The sequence below is a fragment of the Necator americanus genome, chromosome II (assembly GCF_031761385.1).
Source record: "Necator americanus strain Aroian chromosome II, whole genome shotgun sequence".
NCBI classification, from domain to species: domain Eukaryota; kingdom Metazoa; phylum Nematoda; class Chromadorea; order Rhabditida; family Ancylostomatidae; genus Necator; species Necator americanus.
In genome coordinates, this window is record NC_087372.1 from 25,369,474 (window position 1) to 25,391,161 (window position 21,688).

At 40.9% G+C, this 21,688-nt stretch overlaps 1 protein-coding gene across 1 annotated transcript; it reads left to right on the top strand.

The window, feature by feature from the left end:
- Nucleotides 1-1,859: 1,859 nt before the first annotated feature.
- RB195_019425 (uncharacterized protein) lies at nucleotides 1,860-21,270 on the top strand (the record flags this gene model as incomplete). Its single annotated transcript, XM_013441584.2, has 7 exons — nucleotides 1,860-1,973; nucleotides 2,145-2,303; nucleotides 6,230-6,322; nucleotides 7,399-7,500; nucleotides 8,212-8,271; nucleotides 8,395-8,521; nucleotides 21,158-21,270. The coding sequence occupies 7 exons, from the start codon at nucleotides 1,860-1,862 to the stop codon at nucleotides 21,268-21,270; spliced, it is 768 nt and encodes a 255-aa protein (XP_013297038.2).
- Nucleotides 21,271-21,688: the final 418 nt, after the last annotated feature.

The following is a 21,688-nucleotide window of genomic DNA, read 5'->3' on the forward strand; positions in this document are numbered from 1 at the left end:
TTCACTTGTCCAGATTTCCTTTTTCTTGTGTTAGGTTAACGGACAAGAGCTTAGAATTTTCCTTTAAAATTGCTGAAAAAGGCACGTCCACTTTCTATCACCGTTATTGCTGATGATTTTAAAGTTTTCGTTGAATTATTATAAAAGTGGGATTTCGCCGCGAAGGTATTCTTAAACCTATGAAATGGATGATAGAATCCGTGCAACTTAAATCAAATTCGTTCTTATTGTTTCCTTTTGTGTGGAGTTTTCCTCCGCACTGGTATCTTTTGATTGTTCAAACGAGATTTGTAATAATTTACTGGTGATCTTAAATTAAGGATGAATTCTTCAATTCAAAATTAATGGAAGCAAAAACACTACCATCAGCGAATAAGGTACATAACAAAGCACTTTTTTAACCATTCACATTTTATTTAGTGCAATAATATGCGGAAGGAAAGAAACTAATTTAAAATATACTGAAACTGTATTGGAGTGATGCATAGGTTTTTTTTCGGACCTATAACCTCTTCGCTACAAAAAATATATCGATTGAATAAATAAACACCCCTAAAATCATATGTTTAAGCAGCGAGAAATAGATGTGAGACCAAGCAATGGTGCAGTAAAATCGCTAATTCTTCGACATGAAACGAAAAAGATGCGGATCCGCGTCTTTTTCGTCATCTGTTGAAGAATTAGCGATTTTACTGTAGCTAAAGTCACTGCCGCATGTGTTTAACTGAGTGGAAGCGAGCGCCGTAACTCTCGTCCTGTCTTTGGTTAACATACACTCGCTTTTCTACCTCCTTTCTCTTTTTCAAATGGACTTCGAGTCAACTGCTTGAACTCATTCGGCACTAACTTACATGTACGTCAGTTAGACCACAGTAAAATTCGTTCTCTTCTGAAGAATTGAAGAACCTCACTTCATATTTTATTAGATTTATGCTCTATTTAATTTTTCACACAATTAAACTGCATTCTTTTTAGGACTTAAATTCTTAGCTATTTTAGTCTAATAAAACGTCTTCTAATGAAAAACTTCATATGCCAGGGGAAAAGTCATCATACAGTATCTAACATTTCACTGTTCTTCTACTTTTTCCGACCCTCTGGAGGATTTATCATTATAAACATAGTGTCCCTTCGAGCATATGGTTCAGGGGTACCAATAAGAGAAAGCTGAGAAAAGAGTCATTACCTCTAGAACCTGGCTCCATTCAATTCTCTTGGATACAAGAAGAAACCCCTCATTGTCTAAAACAACGTTCACCGCACTTTTCGTCTTGTCTCAGTCCTTATCACCACTCTCTATAGAACTGTTGGAAACTTCGAAACTTTGCACCTTAGTCAGTTACATTAGTTTAACAACAACTCTGTTTTGCACAGCACTTACTTCGTAGAACTTCATCAATGTGGCTTCTGTCGAACGCGCAAGCTTCCAAAAGCATGCTTCCTTCTTGACAATAGAAGTGAGGTCCAGTAAGCAACCAAATTCCTCAACAGCTACTTTTTTTACTTTTAAATGAAAAAAATATTTTGCAGTTCATTTCCTACTCTTCGTAAACCCCTTCTCATGCAACAAGAGAAGGGAATTCATGGAATATGGGGAAAAAGTTCGAAAAAAAACAGTCGCCAAAAGTTAAAAACCTGGGGGAAAACATCTTCATTAATTGAAGAAGACATATATCAGACTGAGGCCGAAGTTCTCAGTTGTTATCGAAGGATCTTAATAAGACACTGGTGCACTTATGGGTTCTCTGTAGATATGACGCCGCATTCGTTCCCTTGGGAGTTCTGCCTGAATTAAAGATACGCGCAGTTGTCTCGACAGATTCATCCAACACTTCAAATTCACTCAATCCTTAGTGGCTATGGAATTCAGGAGCTTTGTTGGAATTCCATTACTTGCTCGAGGGAGTTTCAACGGATATGTAGCGAAGAACACTGATTGCCCGAGAATAGAGGACGAATTGGGTGCGAATGCAGTTTGTGTCGATTCGGGCAACAATCAGTGCGGCGCCATTCCTCAATGGCTCAGCCCATGCTAATTTGTAACGATATCTGCTGTTCTAGCAGAGTACTAAGGGCGCACAACAATCCATGCTGTTTGACCTCAACACAGGGGATTAATCTTGAGAAAAAAGTTTTCCTTTCAGCAATTGCTTGTGGAGTCGCTAAAACGATATGAGGATCGTATGGAATTGCGTATACCAGACCGAAAGGAGTGGACATTCCTCAATTCGTTCAACTACGCATACGGTCTCATTCTGACCCTTGGACATGGAACTAAGACACCAGAAACAACTGGCGGTCAGGTGAGTTTTATTATGTATGAGGAAACCCATTGGAAGGAACCGCAAATTTGTCGGAAATCACAAAAGGATTAGAAAAATTAGTATAGAGTTAGATTACTCAAAGATGACAAAGTTTGTAAAGCTATATGGCTGCAACTGGCTTGCAGAGAAAAATAGACCACAAATTTCACGAACGCACAATTCAGAACATAAATAATGCTAGAGTAGTAGCCATTCCTTTTCAATATCACCATTCTCATAATCGAGTCTTCTCACTTCACAACGTCTTAAAATCTGCCCAATTTCTAACAAAAAGTACGAAGAAATACCCAAATGCGCATGAAGCTAAGGTGATCCTTTGATCCATATTTATTTATACTACGATATTCATTAGCACTATGTTTGTGGTTCATAGTACCTATGAGATAAAAAAACAGCAAGAGACGAATCCACAAAGAACAGTTGTAGCTTGAACACAAAAAACGAAGAAGGCTCCACGTTTACTCCTTGCTAGATCTGGACATCTGTTTCTCCTTTTTTAAGCTGAACCTTTGCATCTCAACATATTTTGGGTGCAGTAATTTACTATTTTCATATAGTTCCGGCGTATCATCGTGTTTAGAAAGTATGTAATGGTTTGTCGGTGGAGTAACCTTCAAAAAACAATTTTCACGATGTCCTCATGGGGAACGTCCAGCAAGCTATCTTGAATTTATGTAAGTTAGGCATAAGGTGGCACGGCGACGCAACATGTCTTGGTGAAAGCTTGCACTGCGTTCTCCCTACTGTATGCGGAAAACTCACCTGACCTCTTTTCATTTTGCTTTTTTATTACTTTTTCTTGTAGTGCTGCATGAACGGAATTACATGGTCTTAGTGAAGTCCTTTTTATTGCTTCCATCATTTGTTCCGCTCCTATGATACTTCTAAGACCTCTGTTTATGAGGTGTGTGATTTCTGTACACGATTTTCATCTTTCATAGTCAACAAACAAACATGGCAACACGAAGAAAACTCTTCATTAATGGTTTAGAAGTTTCCCTTTATCACTGGTTTACACGTTTCTCTTGATTTTGGCATATCTTCAAAGATTTCAGTTTGCAGGAGTTAAGTTTTTGACCTTTTTTTGTGCAACTCTGCATAGTTACCCCTTATTCTAAAACGAATTTTAGAATTTTTCTATGCTTTTGGGTTATAACCAACACTAATCATGCACAAATATACAAAAATGGGAGAGCAATTGAATCCCCACAAACTAAGATCTCAGTGCATCCTAGGAGCAGAACAAACGATAACACTTATGCGACAAGAGTTTGAAAAGAGCAGGCAACCCTGTTCATCAATTATTACACGCAAAAATAGTGACAAACACGAAAATTAAAAGCAAACAATTCAGGGAGTTCCAGGAGATACTGGGGAAGAAGTTCTGTGCACGCCTTCACTGAGGCCTTCACTGAGGTCGTGCCGAGACGTTACAATACGCTTTACGTCGACTGTAGATTTTAAATGCATTTTTATCCACTCGACTCTAAAAAAAAACCCCTTCCCCTCGCTCACTCACCCGCTCCCCGGCCTTTTTATACCCACACCAATACAAACAACAACCCCCCCCCCACCACCTTTTCTTCTTCTCTTTAATGCTTTTTATAGCTGCCGCATTGTACGCGACATAGTAGTGCAAGAAACTGGGGCATGAGTTTTTTCGCCTACAGCAGTAACGTTGGGGTGGGGTGAGGGGGGGGGGGGGCGTGGGGGTATTTCCTAACTCTGAAGAAGCATCCTTTGCAACAGCATATGGAGGACGACGTAGGTTTTAGGAGTTATCTAATAGATAGATAGAGGAAAACTCTGTATGCAGTACACATATCCTTACATCGAAAGCTACTACCGAAAACCTGATAATGAAAAAATTAGTGAAAAATTCCTATACCTAACTATCAGGAACAAGAAATACCGAATTAGCGGTCAAGTAAGAAGATTCGCTTGACTTTGCAGCTATCGCCAAATCTGGCCACCATTCGTTATCGACAAGCTTTTTGCAGAAATAATCTCAAAGATGGAAGAGAGAAATACATCCACGCGAGAAACCAGGGGCTAAAAAACAATTCAACGTATTCGAAGAAAATTCGTATCCATTCACAATTTGTCGATATATTGCAAAGGTAAGAGGCATCTGTAGCGCGGTGGTAAGAGGTTCCGCGACGACTACACCTAAATCACCTTGAATCCTCCCAAGCATTTTATTCATCTGAGGTCAACAAATTAGTACCAGACTCGTCTGCTAGGATGAGAACACTAACCTGAAACATGGGGAGGCTCTCTGATAACACTAGCACTTTATCTTCTATCTTTTGTCATGAGGATGCAGAATCATGTCATGAATAAGAGGTCTCACTTTGATCTAATTGAACAAGGAACCAAAGGAGACACTTATCAAGCAGAACTACTCAGTGTATGTAATTTCTTTTCATGCAATTTTACTTTAAGAATTTTGACATAATGTTACATAATAACACGCATAATCCGTATGTGTGTCTGTATGCGTCACCAAATCACGTTTAATACAAGGAGATGACTTCGGGACCGGCTTGAAGTCACCAAGTACGTCTGCGTCAGAAAGTAGCAATAGGGATATGGAGAACACCGTTGCAGAGAGTATAGAGTTCGCCACCGTCAGATTTCTGTGGCAGAAAGCAGTGAAATAAACTTCTGTTAGCACTAGAAAGTTTGATAAGGTTGATTGGCGATGTGATTTTTATGACATGATGGGGACAAAAAAAAAGTAGAGAGATTTTTAACGTATCGTGTACTTTTTACTTCATCTTATCTCTATCAGCTGCATTCACAGCACTGCGCATTAAATTGCCTAAAGGATATGTGAGAATCTCAGACGTTAGCACAATTAGGGAAATAAGAAAGGGAGGACGTTGCTCTGTACTTCTAACGATGTCTCCAATTGAAGTGATGACACCAGGGGAATGGGATACATGTGAAACTAGAAACAATCAATGCTGAGATATTTCTTCTAAGTCGTAGTAGTGATATTTCTAGAAAGAAGGCTGCAAATTCGCTCATGGAACAAACTGATCCATATTAGAGATAAAACAGTGTTTGCAACAATAACACTTTTAGTTTGGCCAAAACTTTGCTGGAAAAAATCGATTGTAGTCGAAGAACATTAACTGCGTGCTACGTATATTCATGATCAGTTTGGTCGATTCCTCACAACGGTTTAGAAAGAGAGTAACTCGACACTCGCCTCAAACCATGTTCCACCTCCTTCTCACCTTGCCTTGTTCTCACCGGTGCTGTTGGATGTATTGCCCGTCTCTTCGTGCGAATGTTTCTCACAAGTTTGACCGCACGCTTTACCTCAGTGCTCCACCTGTGCGGTGTACGGCACGAGTGTATCGAGTACGGGTAAGTGTATACATGTATCTATCACATGTAAAACATATGGGACTATTAGCAGCTCATAATTCACTCAACAATGCAACTCACTGCCAATGATCTGTGAATAACAACGTAGATTAAATGTGAATAGTACCCGTAGAAGAATGGAGAAAATGTAGCGGTAGAAATAGTAGGAGGTGGGTGTAGCGCAGTTCGTGGAAGTTTCCGCTGTGACTGCGCGATCGATCGATCCAGAGTTGATGAAGTGGTTGGTGCCAGACTTGTCTGGGACGATAAGAACACCGACTTGAAACATCCGCTGCCCCTCTCCCCTTCTCTGCAACGTACTGCATAGGCATTCGTAAACCTCAAACGATTTTGCATTGAAATGAACTTTGGCGCATTGATTGACGCTAGACACTTTATCATTTTTGAAAACGTCTTCAAAATGCCCGAAAAACTAGAAAGAACTTTGCATCTGTTGGTCCTCCGGAAGTTCTGCGACCTTATAGTCGTTAAAAATGACTTTATTCACTAACAATGCTCATTTACAGATTTTTGCGCTCATCTACTGCATTTTCGGAGTACCCCTTTTCTTCGGGACCATTGCACTAACCATTTACCAATGCGTTATCCCTCTCCTCATGGTGAGTTCTTTGTAACTTGTGCACAAAACTTTTCGCTTCATTTCCCAAATAAGAGATATTGCGGAAGAAGTAGCACTATCGATGAGCTTCCACAATTATGCAGTTAATCTTGAAAATGCATTAACACAGTAACTTCATTCACACTGGCTCTCCATAGTAGGCACAAGTACTACTAGGTTTTGCAAGGGAGCGCATTGTAACAACCACTGTACACTTCGAAATGTCACTACGTTATTGAATTGTGAAGAAGAAATTATCCAATAAATACGTGGATTTTCGTAATGATTATGGAAGAATTGTGAAGAATAGGCGCCTATGCGTTCTTCCTTTTGTGTCCCTTGAGAACTCTCTTCAAAATAATGGTCTGCTAGACTTTCCTGAGCAGAGCTCACACTTGGGATTCGTGTGATTTTTTTTTTGAACAGGAGGTAAGCCGTGGCCGCTCATCTCCTCTGAATGATGATTAAAGGTATAAACTAGTAGAAGCGGACGTTCGCAGTAGTCTGTAATGAAAAATGGAAGTAGAAAATGAGACAAGGTGGAAGGTTGTCACCAAAAGTTAATACCCAAAGAAATTCCTGAAAATTATTGACAGCGAAACTGAAGCTACTACTCGTTACTCCTAACCTCATCAATTCGTGCCTGAGTGAGGCCTTCCTAAATTTTTGAAGACATCATCAACGAAACATTATCACGATTTAATATGAAAGGCATGCCGAATTTCTAAAGTAAGTTAGGATGACTACAAGCAAGTAAGATTTACAGTAGGGTCAAAACGACATGAAATACGGTGCAGTTGCGTAACCAGCTGCAGAAGCACTGCGGTGGAGCGTAGCGGTTCGGATCGAGGGGGGACCCTTGCTAGCCCCATTCATCGCTGTAGCTCGCGATGGTCCCACCTCGATTCCAGCCGCTATCTCCACTGTGCCACTTCGAGTGCAACTGCTTACGCAACTGCATCGTGCTTCTTTTCGTTCTGACCCTACTACATCTCCGTGGATATTTGCGATAGGATAACGGCGCTAGAATCGGAGTCCGAGTATGCAGTCAGGTGCCGGAATGCCTCTCTTTTTCAGAGTAAATTTTGTACACTATACCGTCGTTTCTTGTTCCTTCAGTTGGTCATACTGGTTTACTTCGTATGGAATCTTCTGATGGCTGTTTTCCTCTATTATCAGGTAAGGAAATCAGGTTCCTACCAGCGGCAATTTTAGCTGATTTTCCGCCATGATTACGAAATGCACTCGGTGTTTACGAATGGGTTGTGAACCACGAAAAAAGTTGAAGAGAGTTGAAAAAGAACGGGAATGCATATCTAATTACAGGAAAAGCAACCAATGCTCTAATCATACCTCTCCGGGACGACGGTACAAGAAGGGTCATGCATGCACTCATGCACTGCAAATCAAAGCCAGTGCAACAGAAACTTCTCATTTTTAGGGCGTGGTATACCGTCTTCGACGAATTTACTGCGACTCCGTACATCGTCGGCGGAGACGGAACTGCCCTTTCTCCACCGATCGATGGTACGGTAGTCGATAGGATAATGCTCAGAAGAAGGATTTTATCGCAAATGTGTTAGAATCTAATGTGTTCATGTAATGTAATGACAAATGTTTGTATAATTGTACATTTATGCGCAATTACGCAAGAAAAAGGTAAACTATCAATAATGACAAAAGAAAAGAGCCTCGAGGGGTTGATTCGCGGTTCTGCGAAACCACTCCCTTTATTGTCGTCCTTTAAAGTGAACGGGTGTCCATCTCTGCCGAGAACGAAGTGTGTCATCTTTGCACAGTTCGTTCGGTGCCTTACCTGTGCTGTATGGGTGATGCAGAAATATGTTTTAAATAATTTATTCGTACATTGAACCACTTATTGAATTCTAGGTTTTCGAGGACTTCTGGGCATCAATGTTCACGGCGTTCTTTAGCGGAATGACAATTCAGGTTCGTTCTGCTCAGGTGTACCTGGTGCGCACCAATACAGACACAACTTTGCTTACGATACTCTGAGTTTTCTGAATGTTGTATCGAAGGCAAAACAAAAAGGATTCTCAACCACATTTCTAGGTACCATCCTCAAACAAGGTGACACCATGCGGTTTACTGATGCTTCAACTTGCAAGCACACTGTCTGCTGCAATCATCATATTGGGGATTATAGTAGCCGTTGCTGCGTACTGTCCGCACACGACAGGTAAACTACAAACTGGAGTACGCCACTGCTGACACCATGCGGTTTACTGACGCATATCGAAGCGAAATATCGACAAGTGCACTAGAACGGACTGTTTGGAGTGACTTATCGATTATTCAATGACATTAAAGGCATCGCCCCACGAATCTGAGGTGGTACGGATTTCAGGTGGAGTATTCGTATACGGGATAGTAGATTTATGGAGAGGGGGGAGGTCACTCCGTCCATTCATTGCCGTAAAAAACGGCCCTGAAGATGCGGCGCGTGCACAAAGCTGGCGCGCTCCAATCGAACTGGTTGTAGAAAATAGCGTGCCGGAAGGCCCGAAGCCGCATCGTCAGGGCCATTTTTTACGGCAATTAGGAAGAAATGGATGGAATCACCCTTCTCTCCATAATCTACGACTCCGTATACAAATACTCCACCTGAAATCCGTACCACCTCAGATTCGTGGCGTGATGCCTTTAATAAAGACGGACAAATTTCGGAGCTTAGGAGAAAAATGTGAAGTAGAATTACTTAAGAAATTCGGAAACTCATAATGTTGTTGGAGTGCGCTTAGGACCACTAAGTAAAAGAGTTAGCAAAGTAATAGTTTCTATGTATGTAGTCTTGAGTTCTGACCAGCGCACCCTAAAAAGCATTGCAAAAAATGTTAGAGGTTTGACATTGGGACGCTGCTTCCTTGTTAATGTTAGAAATCCCTGTAAAGAGTGCAAGTAGCTTGGTTGTCTTTCCGACAATCTCTGTGGAAGATACGTTGGCATTGTTGCCGTGTAGGAGTACGATAGTCGTACAACAACATACGAAGCCATTGCTGAGAAAATGTTGACGTTACTATCAAAATCTTAGCGCAAGACACTCAGCCAGCAGCTCGTGAAACACTCTGGCTTCTATGATCTGTTCGACAAACTTGAATACGGACCAAGAGAAAAAAAAGAAAAAGGAACTATCTCCTTAGCTCAACTACAGTTTCTGTCTCTGCTTGGTATTTAAAGCTATTATGTGGTCACTGAAAATCGAACGGAGCTCTGCTGAGTTCACCTTTATTATAAAAAAAAACAACTAAAGGCATCGTACCACGAAAATGACATAGTAAGGAAACGTTTAAGGCTTCGCTCAATTCACCCAAGTCGTTTTAAAAAATCTTCGTGGGAATGGCGCTTGTTCCTACGAGGTACTCTAGAACGCGCCACCCTTCTACACGCTCCGGTTCACTTAGAAAGGTTATTCGTTGATTTTGCTTGAATAGGCTGGTGAGGAGGCACCATTGATCACGTGGATGAAGCGCGTGCGCCAGGGTGACATGTTGCAGCTGATTTCGTAGGAAAGAACTTCGTCGTCTTTTTCTTTTTTACGACGATTAGGGGAGGATGTGCGTAGCCAGGCTCCTTTCCGTAATCCAAAACCCGAACTCTAAGTTTCACTGAGGTTTGCGTACCACATCAAATTCCTGACTTTAAGTTGTGGATTGCGTTTGGAGTTTGACTGAACACAGCCTTTATCTAGAAGTGAAGTCTAACAAAAGATACAATTCATGTAAAATGGATCCGTCTCGTCTCGAATTCTCAACAGTCAAAATCTGAGGCTTCATAAGTTTGCCAAAATGTGGTTTTCAAGGGGTTTCGAGAGATTTCATCTATCAGTGTTGAGTGAATTAGTTTCTCTTAATTCCATACTCACATGGTGTTTGATTAGTTATCTATTTATTCTTGCACTCGAGATACTAAGCTCATCAAAACAACTAGAACAGCAAACCGAAGATTGACTTTAATTTTCACTACTTAAAACGATATTAGTGTCAGCATTCTACAACTACTACTATTTTACAATTGCTAGTTATTTGCATTCTACAACCTTTTACATCTAGTATCTAAAAAATGTAGGTGTTACAAAAACCGCATAGACAGTTTCAATAAGCTTCCATGTGTTTCCTGATGAGAATGGAAGATCGTATCAAACGTGATTTTGGAACGAATGGCATGTCTGCTTTTCCTTAGCGATGCTACGGATTCTCTTCCAATACATATCCTAACAAATAGTATTTATCAGCGACATGAAACACATCTAGTTTGTTATTATCCAAAAGAGCTCAGCTCTAGGGAGAACCATCCCAATCAAAGCAATGAAAGTGGTGGTTTTATGATTTCATAGCAGTTCTTCCTCCCATCTGTTTGGCAAACGATGAAGAAGTTCTCGTAACGTTTTAGGTTGGTACAAAAATGATCCGCGTTTCAAACATTCACTTCGAAGGTCCGAAGTTTTGGAATCCACGAACTCCCGAAACTCGTCCTCGGCTTCACTTTTGTTTTGGAAGATCCAACTTCTTAGGCAGCTGTCCAAATTTAGAAGCAGCGTTAATATTCCGAGCTGTCTCCGTTGCAAATCTGCTCAGCTCGAACTCATAGAAGAAGATTTGGTTAAAGTCCTGTCTGGACATACTATGTTCTATGCCTTGGTACTGACCGATTACTGATTCCGTTCAAAATCATCACTGATAGCCGCAACGGAATGCGCTGCAAAATGCTATACGGCTTCTGATATTGAAGATGAGTGTAACAGGAAAAATTTGTCGTGAAGATAAGGTGCATGAAAAACGCGCATTATTTTTGCACCGACGTAATACTTTTGTATGGCTTTGTGGTTTTTAGAGAAATAAAGAAAATGCGTTCATAAGGCCTCCATTGAAATTGTCTCGAAAATGTTGTGGATGTAGTCTGCTTTCTTTGATCCAAAAATTAATTATTTATAGTGGGTTTTCTAAAATGAGAAAGGTTTGATCTTATAAGAATAAAAAGAGATGCAACGCTTGACTAATGTCTAATTTCGAATACCCAGTACAAGCCTTTCTTTTCTTCCGAGACGAAGAACGACATCAGCAGACGCAGTAAGACCTCTACAGATTTAAAGGATTCTCATAGGTTTCTAGGACAGGCCAGAACAGCTGTTTCGAAAGGAACAAGCAAGAGAAACAGAAGATTGATGTCGACCTGGTCAGATGCCTCACTTTTTGATGGTAGAGGTTAACGGCATTGCATAGCCCACATCCAGGCCTTCTTGACTGTGATACAGGTTTGCAGTTGGCCCCTCGTCCTAACTCATGTGAGAGCCTAGAAACAAATGTAATGTTTTAGCGTTAGTCGATCAAGGTGTGACTGCTTCTGAGGATGCGCACATTAGCCATCTGCTACCAGCGTTACACCGCTACGATACAGCTCAAAATATTCACAACAAAAACTAAAGTGACAAGAATCACTCCGAATACACAACCGCAAAAAAATACCTAGAACCAACTATTAAGGCAAATTAGATCTATTAAGTGGGATTATCTGTTCTTTTTTAACAACTTAAATTGAACAACTAAATTAAGATTCCCCTAAATCTACTTTACCACAGCCTACTTACCCACTGGCACGAAAAGGTAGTACTTTCTCCGAAATTGTTCACCGCTGCCTTGCAGTGAATGATGATGTTGCCTGTTTCGGATGGAAGGGACTTCATTTACGGTCAGCTTGAAGATTCTTCTCAAACTTTCATCTCGAACTCGATATCGCTTTTTTTCAAAAGACCTAGTGAAGCAGGGAAAATGCTCATGAAGTCAATACCAGGGAAGAGAGTGGAATTACTAATAAACAAGAAGAATGCATAATTCATACAGAACGCTTACTTTGAAGATTGAGGAATGCGATTTGAAAACTCGAAAACGATGGATACTTTATCTTTCATGTATCTCAGACATCTTGTGAATAAGGAATGGAGAACGACTTGAAGGTACAACTAAGTGGAAGGATGAAATACCGCCGGCAGCTAACTCATCCGTTAGGGAAGTTGCAAACCAACTGACGGATCTTTGTGCCCACCTGTTCGACTTGACAATTCGCCCCCTTCTAAACGCGCAGCGAATATGCGGGCACTACCACGTTCAAGAAAATGCTTCGAAATGACGGGATACGGGATGTTCGGGGGAGGGGGGTACAGGTAGTCTTTAAGAGGTTTCGCTATGCCTGCACGATCACGATCGATGGTTCGAAACCGCCCCGGTGCCAAGCAAGCCTTTCGTCCCTCTGGGATCGATAAATTGCAAGCAGACTTGTCTGGAAGGATATAAAAACACCGACTTGGTACATCGGCTAGCCCATGCAAGTCATTGCATAGGGAAGTTACACGCTTGTAAACCTCAAACGATTTTGAATTGAAGTGAACGCGATGGTGCATCCTAAATGAACTGATTAACGCCCTACACTTCATCTTTTAACGGAACGCTCAAGGTTTGGTTGGTGCTTCTGAGGTGTGGTTGGTGCTCTCCATAATAAAGAGGGGTCCGCATTTTGAACTCCTCGCCTCTTAGCGATAAGTGTATCTGAAGCCTAGCAGAGAAAACATTGTGACAAGAATTGATTATCAGCGGACTAAAGGCATCTTCACAAAAGATGCAGCGGGCTGCGTAACGGTGGACGAGCTGAAAGCGACTGGATATAACTCAAGGTAGGTAACGAGTACGATAGTTGTTAAAGGCATCACACCACGAATCTGAGGTGGCGCTGATTTCAGGTGGAGTATTCGTTTACGGGATGGGAGACTAAGGAGAGGGAGGTGATTCGGTCCATTTCTTCCTAATTGCCGTAAAAGACGGCCCGGAAGATACGGCGCCGCACAATGCTGGCGCGCTCCAGTCGAACTCCTTCTAGAAAATGGTGCGCCAGAACGCCTGAAGCCGTGTCTTCTGGGCCGTTTTTTACAGCAATTAGGAAGAAATGGACGGAATCATCTCCTTTCCATAATCTACTATCCCCTATAAGAATACTCCACCGGAAATCCGTATCACCTCAGATTCGTGGAGTTATGCCTTTAACTGCTGGACTATTTTGGCGGTAATTGCGATCTTCTCTGTTGACAAGCAAGAAGAAAACGAATGAAAATGAGGCTAATGCCTACTGGACCGGTGAAGATTGAGCATCGAAGTGCACAAATAGAAAGTAAATGTGATATGAACTGTGGATTGATACATACTGATCTCCGGCACAACTTCCCGTTTCTGGAACTAACGAATACGGCTGTGTGGGCTACCAACACTTCCCCACGTTCGTCCGTTTTGCCCAAGCTGGCGCTCTTTTGGTCTGGTCTTTGTTTATTTTCCTACGATCCAATGGATCATGATGCTGTGAGTGGATCTAGTTGTTTTTCAAAGTACGCATGGATCTGAAGGACTGGTTATTCCTCCAATCCTCAATTAACGTCGAGCCACTACTAAGAGAAATCTCCCACTCTTAGCGAAGTTTCCAATCAAAAACATTAACTTTAAGTCCATACAGCTATAAAGAAAGAAATTACAAGTAATGAGAGAATTCTAGAGAAGGCAGTGTTAATCAGCAATTATAATGCGAACAGTTCTACAAAATACTGCAGTTTTCAGAAGAAAGCTGGGAAAAAGCATGGCTAGCGTGGAGGTTGGAGCAATCTGTTTAGTTTACTTTAGTCTATTATTTTTCGAAAAATGGAAAAGTGCGCTGTTGCAAAATTTGATTATTCATGGCAAATTATGTTAGACAATGTGGTTAGAGAGGTAACAGGAGAGTGAGGAACAGGGGAACGCTACGATGAACCCCAATTTTATAAGTGTCCTCAAAAGTTATTTATTAAAAGAACCTTGGCGAGCTTCTTTTCTTATTAGGTAGACAATTCTTATTAGGTCCTAGAAATAACTAGTTGCTAATTCTAGAATTGTCGCTTGTTTTCGATCCATTCATTTCCGCACTTTCGGTGCAGTTCGATAGAATACGCTATTAAAACACAATTTATTCAACAATATCTCACTCGGACATTCCCAAATGGAAAGGCAAAGCGCACAAGCATCAAAATCACACGTTTTTACAGTCTTTCTATAGAATTCATAGCGTTTTTGTGAAATTTACCATTCTAGGACGAGCTCACAATCTTTTCACAACATCTCTCAGCGTTATTTCGAAGAATGCGCTGATCGATATGACACCGAATGATGTGTCACAGAAGGGCGCAGACCACTTCCTTTCTCTTTTTGATATCGTTTTAGAATAACATTATACAATGTAGCGTTACGTGATTCTGGAAGATGTCGAACAATCCAGGAATTTCTTGGTTTATTGTTGGAATATCTTTCAATTACAAACGCAAACACCTTAATTCTTAGAAGTGAGGTTTTGACGTCTTCTTTTACGTAGACAGAAACTTCCATACGATCACTAATATCAATTTTCGAGAGCGCACGTCGCAGTCCTTCGCAGTCACTGTACAGCTACCGTTTTGAGAAGCATTACTCGACTTTATGTGCGTTAGGTGCATTTGTCTTGCACATGACCTTTACGATACATATCATTGTCCAGAGTCGTCGTCAAACGTGTTCAATAGATCTGACGCGACGCGTGTGCCGCAACGCATGCCCGTTGTCCGCGATGCACACCCTCCCTTCCCTCTGGCATACCCCCATCTTTGCCACTACGAAACTAATCTGTCTGGCAGAGAAAATGTGGCGACATAAATGATAAGGATAATACTTGAGTGCAGTGGCTAAAAAGAACATTGTAGCATCTGCATACTAAGATGACAAAAAGTTTGAAGATACCAGATTCTAGAAAAAATAGTTGGATTCGCTAAACCTCACCAAATTGTGATGCATTCGTTACGAAACTCAACAGCATTGAGATGGGAAGACTTTTGTGAAGTGTAACTTGTAAAGCAATAAACTCCTCTTGCCACCCACATTCAAACGGCTCCGACACCCTCCTAAACTTTGTGATTATGGTGCACTCTAGGCGCAAAAGGCATTTAGAAAATCTCAAGGATAAATAGAGCGCTAAACACAGAACTTAGGTTCTTCTTTTCATTCTTAGAAAACCTAGCTTTAATACATCGTCAGCAATGCTCCTGAATGACTTCTTCGTAAGATTTGTTCCGAAGACACCGAATTGTTTATCTGTTGCTTATATTCTCACTACTTCTCTTTATACTATTAAGTTGCGTCTGTTATTCGAAATACCTGGTGATAAATGCAACTTTATGACGATCCAAAAGTGCGATTAAATAAATGCAGAAGACCAAAAATGAATAGAATGAAGACGGGAAGATATTTCGAGTAAACATTATTTAAGATAACTGCTCAACTACAATAACAACGTTGTGGATTCATTTTTGTTTCCCGCTAGCAGTTTTGGTGTTAATCTAGTCGGGCAATGGGACTTTCCTTCGTATCCCGAACCTCTTTAATCAGCACTTCCTTGAAACATCTGAAAAAAAATGTAGCTAATTGAAGAATACTCATAATAATCTACTAATGAATTCATATAACGTATTCTCTATGTAGCTTCTGGGTGTGTGGCCTTCTGCAATTTACTGGCGTGTCAAATCAATACCATGTACAATTACGATTACAACTTACTACTATTGCCGTATAGGTATGCCTTTAAATACGATTAAAGAAGATTCCAAATCACAAAATCTGAAACCATGATCTAACATTCCCATCTGGGAATGTAAGGTTCTCAAAAGACCTTTTATTCGATCATCGGCCATTTTCATGCTGTGAGTCGGAAGTTTTCAGCTTATGGACTGCGTGAAATTGGCGTCGATCCTTCACAGAATGCGGTGATGCACGCAAGTGATTACTGAAGTAGTGCATGGATTCGCATCTTCATTCGAGAACTCGCGCAAGATCGATGCTGCGACGTGTCCTCCAAGCGAGCGGACGGACGTGCACGAGGCGGCTGCTGTGATCGAATTTGTGATTTACCGTGGGGCTGGGTCCGCCTGCTCGGCAACTCGTACATCCACCTGTTCCGTGAACACTTGAAATGAACTCATTTCACGAAAGGACAAGTCGGATGGCGCTAGCAGTGACAATCGGATTCGCCATGTATATGGTAGGAAGCTGAGCGTCGACGAAGCAGTACCTAGGATCTTTCTGTCTCTCACAACGCTTACACCTTCAGAACAGCACTCCTCTATTTTCTACCAGCAAAACCCACTTTCTCTTCTAGCCCACCATTAATACAAAATACAAGCATTTCCAGGTACTATAGAGAGTTGCTGGGAAAGAATATGTATACCTCTTCAAACTATTTTTAGACCATCTTACCCACTCATGCTGAAGTCACATATGTGTTCACGTGCGCCACTTCCCAAGCACCCATTCTTTGTTGACTTGCTGTTAAAAAAACTCAACGCTTCCGCCTTGGTTATAGAACGTAGATGCAGATTTTGTAACCCTTAAGAAGCTGGAAATAAGCCTCAACGTTTTAGCCATTTTTCAAGTAGAAAATGGCTAAGCCCTCACCGCTCGAAAAAAAACCCTATTTTCCTTCGCGTGCACTCACGACCCTTCTTCGATTTTCACTCCTTTTTCAATGTAAATTAGATAACCTCCATATAGTTGTATAATTCCTTCGTCGTTCCCAAGTTTTGCGATCAAAGTGTTAGAAAAAACAACCAATAACAGTACTGCGACTCTGTTCAGAACTAGAAGAAGAGGAAGATTGAAAGTAGGCACCGTTTGCTTGTGAGCTGATGTATGACAGTTACTGGATTATTTCTTCCAATATGATATTAAGAAAAAAGGCAAACAACAAATGCACTGGATAGCGTAGATCTTTTGTGGTTGAGACTGTTTCGCAACGTAATCCGAAGATGTTAACGAAGACTGACCTATCGCGCACGAATTATAGGTCTAAGCAGATGGCGCTCGTGACAGGTGTTCCTTATCTGAAGATACCTCAGCCGTTGAAAGCACTACCCAACCCCATCAGCAATATCGAATTTCTAGTGGAAATGGGACTCATCAATCTTAGTTCCATCCACGACAATCAAAGAAAACATAGAAATATCGGAAATTACGCTTTGTATGCTGTGCTATGCGAGAACTATTTTCTCATAGCCTTCTTTGATCTGGGAGAAGTGCATGTGATTTCGTAGACTTTACAGGGTGATCCATAAGGTCTTCGAATTTCCACAAGTGTTATTTGTTTTGCAACTAATAACTTCTGCTAATGCGGTTAAAAGTACTCCAGCTCTCCTCAGTATTTCCTAGAAACTGGCACCACTATCTAATGCGCGAACCGACACCAGTGTGATGAGAAATATGCAGATGAGCGCATCCTCATAGATCAACAAACAATAAACACCTCATAGATCCTTTTCGTAAAGAAGGAACTGTCGAATTTTGGTAAATCGCGAAAGATCGGATTCCTATCACGGCCCAGACTCATCTTCTTTTCCCGAAAATGGGCAGTGTAACTAACATTTTCTTCTTGCTGCGACAACGGCCAAGGGAGTAGGTATGCCGCTCCGAGCTTCCGCACTTCGAGATGGTGACACATTTTGAACTCCTCGGTCATACTCGCAACTCCCCAATAGTGCAGTTGTGGTCTAACCATGACCAGCTGTGAACAGACGTCCTTTGGAAGGCGTCAGCAAGTCGTCGAGTGTTCACTGCCCTGTGCGTATCGATCGATGCAAACGCCGCACCTCAGAACTCCTCAGTCAGCGGGGCTCAGTTCACATCCCGGTTGCGTGTGAGATGATCTGAGAAAGGACAATTTTTTAAAAAGTGGGAGACGTCACCGCTAATATGTCCGCTGCGTGTACTGGATCCTGTTTACTGACTATAGACGTGGTGGTTCAATCTACAATTTTGCAAACTATCGTACCTAATTCGAAAAATTCATCGCGAAACCCTTTTAGTACTGTGATAAAGGGAAAGGAAATCGATGCATCAATTAATTTCTCTTTTTTTCAAACCAGCTAAGATCTTTAAGAGTATGTCACCTGTAGCAAGGTTATGATGTTTTCTGTTTCCAGCTGTCTACGATCTTCTACCTAAAGTTTGGTATTTTACTTAGAAATGTATGTTTGGACCCCTAGTGGGCGTCATTGCACTATGAACTGATCACATTTCAGTTTACCACACAGCAAATATCCAAGTAGCATTTATTTTGAAATTCACTTGCCAACAATCTATGTAGACTATATAGCTCCACAATACAGGAAGATGATAGGCCCAACCCAGTTAGTTAAGGTTGTCTCTGCATTTCTCCTCGTATCCAAATCCTCTTGTTTCCGACTTCTTATGTTTGAATGTCCATAGACGCAAATCAGCAATGGTCAGCAGTATTGGAGAATCCTGCTATCTGTTCCCAACCCCAAAACTCTAATTTGCTTTGAAAAAGATTGAGGCTAAATCTAAATGATTAAATCATTACAAGAATTATCTTAGAAGAAACAACTTCTTCCGAAGTTCGCACCAAAATTTCTACGCTTTCAAGGGATTAGTTTTTCGCTTTTGCGTCAACTATCATTTTTATTATCTTGTGAGTGAAGACTGACCTCAATCAGCCGCGTTTTTTATACTCAACACACGAAACAATGTAGACGAAAAACGGAAAATGGTTTCCACTGAGAATGTGGAAATTTTTTATTTTATTTTTAAAATTTTATTTTCATACTTTGTATTCTCATAACAGGATGCTGAGTTCTACTCGAAACTAACTTTCTATAGTTGCAGTAGTGCAATTGTAAGGAGCGACAACTACGCCTATGCGCCCAATAGTTCGGCATTGCCGAAACCCACCCAAACCCCTCATACCTCTAGGGTCATTGAGTTCCCATCAGCTCTTTCTTCTGACTGGATAGAAACACTGGATTGGGCAACAACGCAGCACATTGGAACTCGCATGCGCTCATTAGCTTACTTTCATCATTTAATCTCAGAGGTCCTGATTTTAAATCGAACGCGCAGGCGTATCCTGGAAAAAACTGACTATTCCTATTATCGTGATTTCGACTTCTAGAAATGCTCTAGATTTTCACTGCGATCTTGTTTGCGTTTAGAAAACTACTCGATGTTCTCTGCCAGTTCTCCTGATTGATAGCCGAACCGGAGCGTGGGGGTTCTCTGTAACACAGAGAACCCTCTTCATCCTTTGCTTTCTTGTATGGATTTTTCGGAGTTCAGAAATTTTTAGAAATTCCCGAACTTGCTCCCAACGTTAGAAGTCCACCCTTGAGCTGCAGTTGGACGTAACCTGACATTCCATAGGAAAACAGATCCCATCATCATCGAGTGAACTCCCTTCTGTGTTCTTCATAACAGAAGACAATTTTTAATATAATTCTTACTACTTGCTTACTTTGCTAGCGAACAACGCATACTATGAACAACGCACACTGCAAACTAAGGCTATTTTTCGACACTGGTTCCAAATTTCATGGATTTTTCTACTATGAAAAAGTCTGCGAATACTTCGTAATACGAAGCATAACCTCAGATGAGTACACGTAATTTTAGTTATTGCAAGTTTAGCTTCGTTCTAGCAGAAGAGCTGTCTTTGAATATTGCTTTCGTAGACGAAGCACGTTCATTTTTTGTTTATTTTGATTTGCTACAATTGTTCTATTTGTGCAAACTCACGGTGCTTCTTTTCAAACGATCTTTGTTAAAGTTAGCGTTCACATAGATTATCGGTGTTTCTGCCTTGCTTTCTTTCCGCTAGTGGTAGTGCAAGAAAACCTCTACAAAAAAGGTATCGGAGATCTTAGTTTATACGACGAGACAACTCTTTGCACTCCTAGAATTAAAGCTAAGCACAAAGCAAAAATCTGCTTTGTCAGATTCTTCACCTTACCTTCGTGACGATGTTTCACTGTTTTTGCTGTTGTTCTCGAGAATTACGTCTTAAACCCCATCTACTTGTGGAAAAAGGTGTTTTTGTTAGCGCTGTTTTTAAAATAATTGGAGAATATAGTATTTTCGTGATTCCCATGAAACCACCGACTGCGCTTCGCAATCGAAGCAAAATTGTCTGGTCGTTAGCATGCTTTGCCTTTAACAGTTCGTTAAAATAACAGTCATTCTTCAAATAACGCAGGTGAACCAACACTAATATAAGAACGACCACTACTATGTTGTGCATAGAAAGTGCAACAGATGAACGAGCTATTCAAACAATTGACCACAAAGTCAGCAGGAAGCACAGTTCAGTGAAGGAAACTTTTCGGTTTACAGTTTTTATTTGTCGCTATTTTCTTCGATAAAAGTCTCCTTTTCGCATTCGGTGAATTATATGCAAGGAATGACTTAAACGAGGTAGGGGTAACTCGTCTACAGTGACCATTTCAGTGGTTTCTAAAGTAGGATTTTGAGCGATGGGTGGTATCTTCTCGAACAGTTCTGCTCTTTTTAGATTAGATGAGGAGTTATAGAATAAAGGACCAAGGATTCCATCTCTGTATGTAGGTATAGTCACCATGTAAGAAATGAAACCTAATAGCTAAAATAGCTGCTATTTTATGATTTCTGTATTTTCCCCTTATCGTTGAGAACTACGTTGTGGACTACACATTTGAAGGGTCGATGGATCTCCTCTTCTTTTCCTTTCACATTCTCCGACAACAACGATCTGAAAAACCCACGAGACGCTTCTTTCAGATTTGTGAAAATTTTGTGAAAAAAAAATTGTGAAAATTTATTTGTTCCTTCACACCGTATTAGCTTAGCATTTTACCAAGAACGAAAGAACATAGGGTACGGAGAAGAGTTTGAGCGCTCTCGGATATCTCCGTTTGAAAACTAACTAAACTGCAATATACGTCGGTCATTTCACTATATTTCAGACGACAACCTCGTGAAGAAAGCTGGGATCTCTGACGATGGATCACAGCAACCCGCCAAATTTACTGTAGTTGTGGATCAAGCTGGAGAGAGTAAACTAGCCACTAGTGAATGACTGACTGAATCATTTTAGCAATTTCGTTTACATGCTTTACTTCATGTTGTAGGTCTCAGCAAATGCTGCCATAGGCTTTTCTCACACATTATTTCCATGCTGTGTAAACACATTACTACTGCAAATACATTTGGGACGTTCCCTCCAAGAAAAAACCTCCAAGTTGCCGCGATCTTTGGAAGCCTAAACACTCTTTGTTCACTCTTCTTTGTCAGTTGCTGTTTCTTCGCAAAGATCGCTTCATTTTACCTTAATAAAGCTTCATGTAAATACCAAATGTACAAAAACAGACGCTTCACAATTTATTGAGAAAAAAGATCACGTCCATAAATAGAAACAACAAGATAATACGTGATTTATCAACAAGGATGGAGACCGTAGGGGACACAATATAAATACTAGTGACACGCACACATGG